Source organism: Sceloporus undulatus, chromosome 1 (genome assembly GCF_019175285.1).
Source record: "Sceloporus undulatus isolate JIND9_A2432 ecotype Alabama chromosome 1, SceUnd_v1.1, whole genome shotgun sequence".
NCBI lineage: Eukaryota > Metazoa > Chordata > Lepidosauria > Squamata > Phrynosomatidae > Sceloporus > Sceloporus undulatus.
In genome coordinates, this window is record NC_056522.1 from 273,034,463 (window position 1) to 273,044,404 (window position 9,942).

Sequence of the window (9,942 nt, forward strand, 5' to 3'; positions counted from 1 at the left end):
CACTTCTGTTTCACTGTCTGGCAAATACACCTGAGTACAATCCCTTCTCTCCTTCTGTGAACATTCGAAATTGCAACTTTATATGTAGAAAGAGAGGAATGACCACTAACTTAAGCCAGTGGCTTAAGTGATCAATTTATTACAGTGTACAATCCTTCTCATACTTAGAATACTTCTGGAACAATAAGCATAGCTAGTAATACTTTCAGATCTTTAACTGTTCGCACATTTTTTGTCTTCTCCACATTCTATGCTGTCACTGATAATTTTACTCTGTGTTTGCATGACTCACTTTTAAAATAATATAATAATGAATATTTTTAAATTACTATTTTAATATAAATATTTTCTCTGCTGTTTCTGTTGTAAACATGTGTTCTGTTTCTGATTTTCAGATTGGAATATGTGGCCGAACTGGCAGTGGAAAATCATCCTTTTCTCTTGCCTTTTTCAGAATGGTTGACACTTTTGAAGGTGGGTATGAACATGTACACAACAGGCTATACCTTAAAGCAAGGTAAAGGGGCCACATGCAAACCCGCTCTTCCCCCCCCCCCCGCCCCTTTTTTGCAGCCTTCCACTCCTCCAGCCCCCCCTTTCTGGGGCAAAAACAGTGAATTCCCTGTCTTGGGAAACTCCAGGAATGGCAATTCACATTTTACTTGGGTTGCAGGATTCCCTGCACTGTTTAAGTTTTTAAAATATCACCCTTGCAAAACTGCAGAAAATTGTGTTGTTTTAGATTGGGGTGATGCTTTTGTTTCATTGGGGTTTTTTTTGGGGGGGGGGCATTTTTATCAATCTATGCAGTCCTTGCAGTGTTCCAGGGAGAGAAAATTGGTTCCTAGACCCTTTGTGATTACCCTCCCCTCCTGTACTTGTACACATCAAGCTGTTAGTATTAAAGCAGCACCTCCCATTTTCATTTTAATTGTATTGGAATTGTTGTAGACAATATAAACCACATGCATTTTCTTTTAAAACAACAACAGGAAGGATCATAATAGATGGTATAGACATTGCCAAGCTTCCCTTACAAACGCTGAGGTCCAGGTTGTCTATCATTCTTCAAGATCCTATTTTGTTCAGTGGCACAATTCGGTAAGTGTTATCATGTCATCCATTCGGAAGAGTCCTACTTATATTCTCTAATGCCAGCCTTTGCAATATGGACAGAGGTTTTTGCTGCAAGATCATCACTCACTGCTATTTATTTATTTATTTATTTTTATCTTTCACATTGAGACCCAACTATTAGGACATCCAGTCCTCCCAATAGGCAGAGATAAATGTTATTTATAAGAAAAGAAGTCTAATGTTTTCATTAGTTCATTAATTCTTAGTTGGGGCTTGGTCTACAATTATCTGAAAAAGAGCTACAAAGCAAAGAACTGTAGAGTTTCTATATGTGTCCCTGCACCATATCCTCATGTTATTTTCTTTTATGGCATACTGTTGGATTTTACAATGAAAATATGTACAGTATCTACTTCCATTCTTTGCAATCATGTTGGCTACATGATCACAGAGTAGTCTCTGACAATGCTGTTTGTTCGGCTTAGTAATGGAGATGAGTACTGCCTCCTATAGTCAGACATGACTTGACAACCTTGTCAACAGGGAATACCTTTACCTTTACCTTTTATTTACCTGAACACAGCAAGATGATTTAGAAATGGCTGCTTATATTCATTTTTATTTACAGTATGTCCCTATTCCAACAATTTTTATTTTATTGAGGCCATGTCTAAATATTGTAAAACATGTATAGTTACATTAAATAACAAAAAAGCATGTTTCTTTTGTCAGACAATCTTTTGGATTCTTTACTTTAAACTGCAAAACAAGACATGCAATTGTTATATGTTGCTTCTAAAGGTGACAAAAAGCTTAATGTCTTGATATTATTTTTCTGTATTTCCCCCATCAGATTTAACCTGGATCCAGAAAACAAATGTACAGACAGTATGCTGTGGGAAGCTTTGGAAATAGCACAATTGAAGCATGTAGTGAAAGCTTTACCTGGAGGGTTAGGTAATAACTCCTTTATGTGTGTGAATATCAAATGTTAAAAACATATCCATTAGAGTTTTAAGCTGTATACTCCAGTTTTTCAGAGAGTTAGATGTAGCATTGTGGAATATATATTGTTCTTCAATATGCTTTCATTTTTTTTCTTTCTATCACCAATGCTAGTAAGACTGGTTTTCTACATTTCTACTGGTCTTTCAGCTGCAAATTAGAAAGGCTTAAGATAATACAGTAGGCACAAAACATTAAACCTCAGTTTAATGAGATCCTGCATCATTTGTATGGATCATAATGCTCTATACATGCAGCTATGCAGCTCTCCCCCCACAGCAGTTGCTAAGCCCCAAAGAAGCAGTGCTGCAGCCAATCATGTATGTGGGAGGCCATTCAGATTACCCATTTCATCTGTTAGTGGAAGGAAAACAAATGGAGGGTGACCACCACCACCCTCCATAAACAGCCACACCAGCACCCTCAGGGCTAGACAGCCATCTTGGAGAGAGTTTTAGACAATGTGCAAGGAGCTAGGAAAAGCTCCTTGGCTACCATGTGAAAGAAGACATACAAAAGTTACACATGCATACATTAGCAACTAGATTATAGCCACTTTGTTTTGGAGGAGGAAGAAGTCCAAGTAAAATCTTGATTTCTTGTACACCTCCATACCCTCCCTCACCCAAGTTTTGATGGAGCATGGTAACATTCAGTTTCACTGTCCACAAAAGCTGGCTTTTTGTTAAATCCATCAAGACTACAGTGTCCAGTAGATCACCTCCTCTACTGTAAGAGTTCCTTCTTTAAGTAGTGAATTTTTAATTGTTTAACTAACCAGAATTTGATCTTAACCACATTCTCTGGTTCATTTGTGACAAAAAGCTCTTATGGAAGAAGGGAAGATCATACTATAGGAGAAACATTTAAGCAGTGAAATTGCTGTCAATATAAAAAAGAATGGGGTGGGGAGAAGTGTGCTTTCTCACAGCACAATCCTCTTTAATGAAAAGAGAGTAGGAGAGGGAAATGGATATAATGAAGGATATATATGTGGATTTTAGAGTGCATGCACTTCTCTAAATAATTTTGCTTTGACTAGATGCTATAGTCACCGAAGGAGGAGAAAATTTCAGCCAAGGACAAAGACAGCTATTCTGCTTAGCCAGAGCATTTGTACGGAAGACAAGTATCTTCATCATGGATGAAGCCACAGCATCCATTGATATGGCAACTGTGAGTCAATGCATCAAAATATTATTTATAAATGCCAAAGTGGCAGAGCTCCTGAGTTGAGTGTCATATGACACATGTGTAACTATGATGTATCCCCCATCGACCTCCGCTCCCTCAAGGAAGCACCTATTTCTCATTTTTGCCCAATGATTCCATTTATGTGACTGACTTAATTAATCGAAATATCTTTTGCCTGCTTTTTAGGAAAATATTCTGCAGAAAGTAGTAATGACTGCATTTGCTGATCGTACAGTGGTGACAATTGCTGTAAGTTTTATTTTATTTTTTGCTCATGAGAAACCATATATTTATAATATAATTGTATTTTTCTTCTGTAACCAGGCTTTTTTATTTGATTTTAAGGCAATATCTAATTAAAGTGAAGAGTTTTCTTCTACTTTTAGTGGTTATTTTTTTAACAAATTAAATAGATATAAGATAGATAACACATGACAAGAGAGAATCGTACTCTAAAAATTAATGGCCAGAATCCTGTTAAGAATTTACATATGCATAAACACTGTAGTTATGGTGTTATACAGGGAATCTCATCCCAATCCTCCCATCTCCACTTACCAGCAAGCAGCCACTGCAGTCAGTGGTGGTCTGTTGCTCTCTTGATTGAGAAGCAGCTGGCTGATGTTTCCAACCCCTGACATAAAAAAATCTGTGGTGCAACAGCCAGAATTAGGATCCCTGCCATTTAAAAAAAAAACATTTCAGTAGGCTGATACAGATGTGTTTAGATGTCATTTCTAAGGCATGCTTTGCTTAATTATGGCAAACAACATAAATAAAAAGAAAAGTCATCAGTGATTCTTAAGATCTGCTCATAAGAGCTTCTCACTTGGGAATGATGTCTACCAGGTAAATGGTGATATGATAGCCCTGTTTCAATAATTGAAGGGATATCATATTGAGGAGGGAACAAGCTTGTTTTCTGCTACTCCAGAGACTAGGACCCAGAGCAATGGATGCAAGCTACAGCAAAAGAGATTCCACCTCAACATTAGGAAGGACTTCCTGAAAATAAGGGCTGTTCAACAGTGGAACATACTCCCTTGGAGAGCGGTGGAGTCTCCCTCCTTGGAGGCCTTTAAGCAGAGGCTGGATGGCCATCTGTCAGGGATGCTTTGATTTAGATTGCCTGCACGGCAAGGGATTGGACTGGATGGCCCTTGTGGTCTCTTCCAACTCTATGATTCTATGATTCTAAGATTTTTCCAGCAGCAGTTCCCAGATGGATTTCTTGTGGTGTATGTTCCTCAACTAATATGAATTGGCAGCACCAGCTATGAAACTATACAGATCCCAAGTGTTTTCACTTCGGCCATTTTTATACCAGAGGCATTATCTTGTTTTAGCACAAAGAGGACTGAAAAACAGTTCCAGCTCTTGATGTATGACAGAAACTCCAAAATGCTCAGGATGTGTTTAATCTGATGATGTGTAGATGTGTTAAGAGTACAAAAACCCGTTGTACCCTCCACATCTGGAGGAAATAAGGGTTGGGAAGACTGATTTAGTCTGTCCAAGAATACAGAATACAGTACAAGAATGCAGAGAGATTTCAATGTATCTGTTTTATCTATAAAATTAGTTAGAGGTCACTTTTTGTGTAGTTTTATAAAGCAGCATAAAACAATCAAATTAACATAAATAATAGTGAAGGCAAAAAATTCAAGTTAAACTGAAAACTAGGTTCCCTCCATCCCCAAATGTCTTAATACTTCATTCAAAGCTTTAAAGAGATTATGCCAACTAAATCTTTCTAGGGAGGAAGTTCCATAATCTAAGTATCACAACAGAAAAGATGCTGACTTGCTTCCCATGTAATTATTGCCTTGTGGTTCTGGGATATATGCCACAACCTCTTATGTTGAGTGGTGACCAAATAGGAGAGGACAGCACTTCATATGGTCTAATCCCATACTATTTGGGGATTTATAGGTCAGAACCAGCAGTTTAATTGTGCCTGGGAATTAACTGGAAAATAAAACATATGAAACAAAATTAGAAAGATAAAATTGCTCTCTAGATTAGAATAATTTGGTCTACATGATCTGAGAACCTATACAAGTACTGTAATATTTATCAAACTTTGATTTTGATATTAACATAAATTATCTAAAAGTTTGTCTATTGTCCTCGATTGCATTTGGTAAACAGGATTCTCATCATGTATTTTGTTTTCCAGCACCGAGTGCACACTATTCTTAACTCAGATATGGTTATTGTAATGAAGAGAGGAGTCATTCTGGAATATGACAAGCCAGAAGTCCTGCTGGAGCAAGAGGAGAGTATCTTTGCTTCTTTTGTCCAAGCAGACAAGTAAATGCAAATAAATTAAATCTTTGAAAATTCAATTTTATTATCCATTTTCTAATTATGTAAAATAATTGTAAATAAAATTATTGATTATTTAATAATAAAGGGCCTAGTCTCTTCCTTCTTTAGAAATGAAAGATGTTTTGCCTCTTTGTCAATTAATCTTTTAACCCAAATTTCCTAGTTGTTAATAACTATTAATAGGTTTGTTTCTGATTACTTTGATTTGCATTCCTACCTGATTAATCCCAAACTTTCATAGTGGATCAAACTACATTAAAAAGCAGAAGGATAAAATCAAATGTAAACAATGATGTTTGGAAGTAAGATCACAACTAAAACACAATTACTGGTGTTTTTATCATCATAAAATCTTAACAAAAAGGGATACCACAAACACAAGAAATTTCATAATTTTAGAGTAAGCAAGAACATCTACCCATTAGCAATTTTCATACAGATGTGAAGCACAATTTGAATGGATAACAGAGAATAACATGGAAACATCTTCACAATCATGCAAGCCTTGTGTCACTGGCATCTTCTCTAGCACTTGGAAGAATTAATTAGAAATATAAAGAAGACCACTGAGAGGCAACCATGATAACATAACTAATAACAGCAACAAACTGTAGTCCATGTTATTAACCTTGTTGGCCCTGTTTGGAACCATCAGAGATATGGTCCATTTCCCAATGAAGGCCAAGATCTTGCATCTGGAAATATAGCTGTGTTTATGGCGTTCTATTGTCATAACCCCATCTCCAAATATAACCTTCAAACCAACCTTAGAAGCAAGGCAACCCCATCAACATAGGGTTTTCCAAGGCACTAAGGAGCAGGATCGTGAGTGAAAAAGCATTCAGCACAGCAAGGCACTTTGTGATTGGTAGTTGTGACAGGACTCCTGTCCCCACCCCACCTCTGTCTGTTGGAAAGTGCCTCACTGCCAGGAGAAGGGTGGCTTCTTCATTCAGCACCCCACTCTCTAGCACCTTGGAAATCTTTGTGTTGATGGGGCTGCCTGGCTTCTAAGGCAAGCTTGGGGAGGGGTCTTTCAGTCGTCGCAATGGTACAATAACCATAAATGAGAATTTGTTGTAAGGCTGCCTTATGACATTTTAAATAATGAACATGATGCCAACCAGGATTTGTACAGGTAGGCTGCAAGGTGTTTTCTTCCTGTCTTGTGATTCATTCCCCATTGTTTAGTGCAAGGATATATGCAGCCTCAAAGCCACTTCTGTGGTTCTGCAGTAAGAAATTATTTTGGTGAAAAGTGTTTGCCTCCAACTGGTATGGGGCAATGTATCTATGTTTTTGGCTCCTCTGGGCAGAACTGACTTCTAGGTCACTTCCTACCCCCCCCCCCAAAAAAAAAGACTTCTCATGGCCCTAAACAGCCGTTCTTGGTCATATAGGTCTACAAAAATGTCCAATTGATATTTTCTAATACTGTATTATTATTCACTGAAGAACTAATATTCACTGTCTCAAGTGCGGTAGACATGGAGGTAGAGTTGGCCTTGCTTGAAATCTGCTTCATAAATGTTCCTGTGGAAGACAATATTCAAGAACAAATTTTTGTGCTGCTATAGAGACAGATTCTTTAAATCTCTGGTGACTTCTCTGGGCTCTGGTTAAAACCATAGTGACCTAGTCTGTACATTTCTCAGGAAGAAAAAAAAGGCCTTTGAGTTCTCAGGGCCTTGCTCCTCTTTTCTCTTTCTCCACCAACTATGAATAGGGGCCAGTGAGGGCACTGGAATGGTTCATTCACAAGACTGCCTTCTATGCCACATTACTAAACTCTAATTGCTGTTTAAAAATGCCACTGTGTCATAAGCACACCAGAGCGCCAAACAGTTTTCAAGAAAGCTCTCCTTTTCACAGGCCTTCAGGGGCTTCTGGTAGGGTTCAAAACTTCACCGCTACAGCATGAAGACAGATAGCAAGTGACATATATAAACAAACTCAGTGAGAATGCCTACAAACAAGATACAAGTTAAAATAAAACAAATGAGGCAAAGCTTGGAAAAGCTAGGCAAAATAGATCTGTTTTCATTCTCAAGTGTACCTTCAAGTCATTTCTGATTTATGGTGACCCTAAGGAGAACCTATCATGGCATTTTCTTGATTAATTTCTTCTGAAAGGATTTGCCATTGCCATCCTCTGAGGCTGAGAGAATGTGACTTGCCCAAGGTCACCCAGTTTCCATGGCTAAGTGGGATTCAGACTCTTTTTTTTCCAGTGCTCAAACCACTACACCACACTGGCTCTCAGGCAATATGAAAAAATAAGAACTTTAAAAAAGAGATTAAAACCTCATTAGAAGGGGAAAGTGCTGGAGCTCTTGATATCACACTCTATTGTGCCACCACCATATAATGTAAAATTAATTTTAGTGTAAAGAACAAATAAAAACTGAGTATTCAGAACTATGAGGATGAGGTTTGAGACTAACAGGAAGTAGGACAGGCATTCTCTGAAGATGCCAGCGACAGATGCTGCTGAAACATCAGGAAGAAACTCTTCTAGAACATGGCCAGATAGCCTGAAAAACCCACAAAAAGCTATGGATGCCAGCCATGAAAGCCTTTGACTTCACAGTAGGATAATTCATTACTTAGACTGCAGTCCACAGACTCCTAGTTGCATTAATTTCATACACACAAGAAATAATGCAAAATACTGACGTGAAATATAATTTACAGAGACAAGTTGAGGCTCACTGCTTTTACTAAATCATATGATATAATAATTTACTAAATTATCTAATAAAATACTGCTTATATATTATATATTTTCTGCAATATACAAGACACTAAATACATTTCAAATGTTTACTTTTAAATTCCAAATAGTATAAATAGTTACATAGTAAAAAAACCACCTTTCACAGTGTTTTCCCACATGTACATTGTATATTGTACAGATAGTATACATTGACTAGTTTATAAACATTAAAATAAGAACTATATACAGAACTGTTTGTAACTGCTAAGTGTTTAAACTTTGGAGGAATATTTAGAATGTATAATCGCAGAAGTCTGCTTCATGTGGACTAATTACTCTTCTTTCATCTTCGGTGTATTAAATACAGCTCTAGACATCTGCTGTAAATCTATCTTGTAACTAGGCCTGTAACTGTCATAGCTGATGCTTTTTTTAGCTGTACAGAATATAGAACATATGGAATATATCTCAAAGTACTGGGATTAAATACTCCTAGAAACTAGTGAATTTAAAAACTATATTATACTGTCAATATTCTAAAGGTCCCAGATCCCATCTGATTTTGGAAGCTAAGCAGGGCCAGCCTTAACTCATACTTGGATAGGAGACTGTCAATGGATAGCAGGTGTTGTGGGCTATATTTTGGAAAAGGGAACTGGCAAAACTATCTCTGAGTACTCCTTGACTTAGCAAAACCTTTTAAATTAATGGGGTCACCATAAGTCAATAGGCAATTGGAAGGCACACAAACACACACATAGATTATTCTACACTGCAGAATCTACTTTCCACTAAACAGTTGTACCACCATTTGATACATGGTTTTCCTTGCTATTTGACCTCTCTTCTTTTATATCATACATGCTTTCACAGTTGAGGTTTAAAGCAGTTCTTGCTTCAGTTCAGTTTGTAATATACTGTAACATAATTCGGACACAATGTCCCTTCACATTAAGGCTTCTCTTCCTCATCCTTCAAAAAAAAAAAGAATTCCAATGATCTACATCTGTGTTATTATGGAACAAGCAATTTGAGAATTGCAACCCAGGGCCTTTTAACCTTTAGGGCCTAATGCGATTTGGGGGGGGGGTAGATTTTTGTATGAGAATCCATGTTAGATGGCAGAGATTTCTTGTTTTTTAAAAAAATAAGTTATTCTTATTGTTATCCTGGCCAGTGACCGAAATGAATGGTTGCTTGCTGAGATCCAGCATCTATTCAGCACCTTGGATAGCTCCTTCCAAGTCTGTCCTGAGTGACCATTCCACTGACTGAGCTGGGTAACTCCTGACAGCCCAGAGGGCAGGGCCTGGGCTGACCACTGAGCCTCGTTGCCCCCCTGAGCCCAATAAGTGTGAAGGAGCGCAGGGGCCCCCGGGGACCCCGGTTCCTGCTGCCTCTGGGTGCTGCAGAAGCAAGGGCCTAGGCTGACACTGGGCTCCAGGACCCAGCAGTAGTTCCCAAATATTCCCCTTCCAGGGGTTCTGACTTCAGCTCCCAGAATCCCTGACTAAGCTGGCTAGGACTTCTGGGAGCTGAAGTCCAAAACCCCTGGAGGAGCAAGGTTTGAGTCCTGAAGGAACAGCTCCTGCTGCAGTGTGTCCCCCGCCCTTCCCATT

General features: G+C 38.2%; 2 protein-coding genes across 2 annotated transcripts in view; both read left to right on the forward strand.

Moving 5' to 3' along the window:
- The window catches only part of ABCC8 (ATP binding cassette subfamily C member 8), a 93,861-nt gene extending 88,238 nt beyond the window's left edge, over positions 1 to 5,623 (forward strand). Inside the window, exons 33-38 of the mRNA XM_042446514.1 lie at positions 396 to 474; positions 993 to 1,101; positions 1,931 to 2,034; positions 3,125 to 3,258; positions 3,463 to 3,525; positions 5,456 to 5,623. Of these exons, the coding sequence (XP_042302448.1) occupies positions 396 to 474; positions 993 to 1,101; positions 1,931 to 2,034; positions 3,125 to 3,258; positions 3,463 to 3,525; positions 5,456 to 5,593 (627 nt within the window). The 3' untranslated portion in view covers positions 5,594 to 5,623. The remainder of the gene's footprint in view (positions 1 to 395; positions 475 to 992; positions 1,102 to 1,930; positions 2,035 to 3,124; positions 3,259 to 3,462; positions 3,526 to 5,455) is intronic.
- The window catches only part of LOC121927575 (phosphatidylinositol 4-phosphate 3-kinase C2 domain-containing subunit alpha-like), a 376,515-nt gene that overhangs the window by 204,535 nt on the left and 162,038 nt on the right, over positions 1 to 9,942 (forward strand). The gene's annotated exons all lie outside the window — the stretch shown is intronic.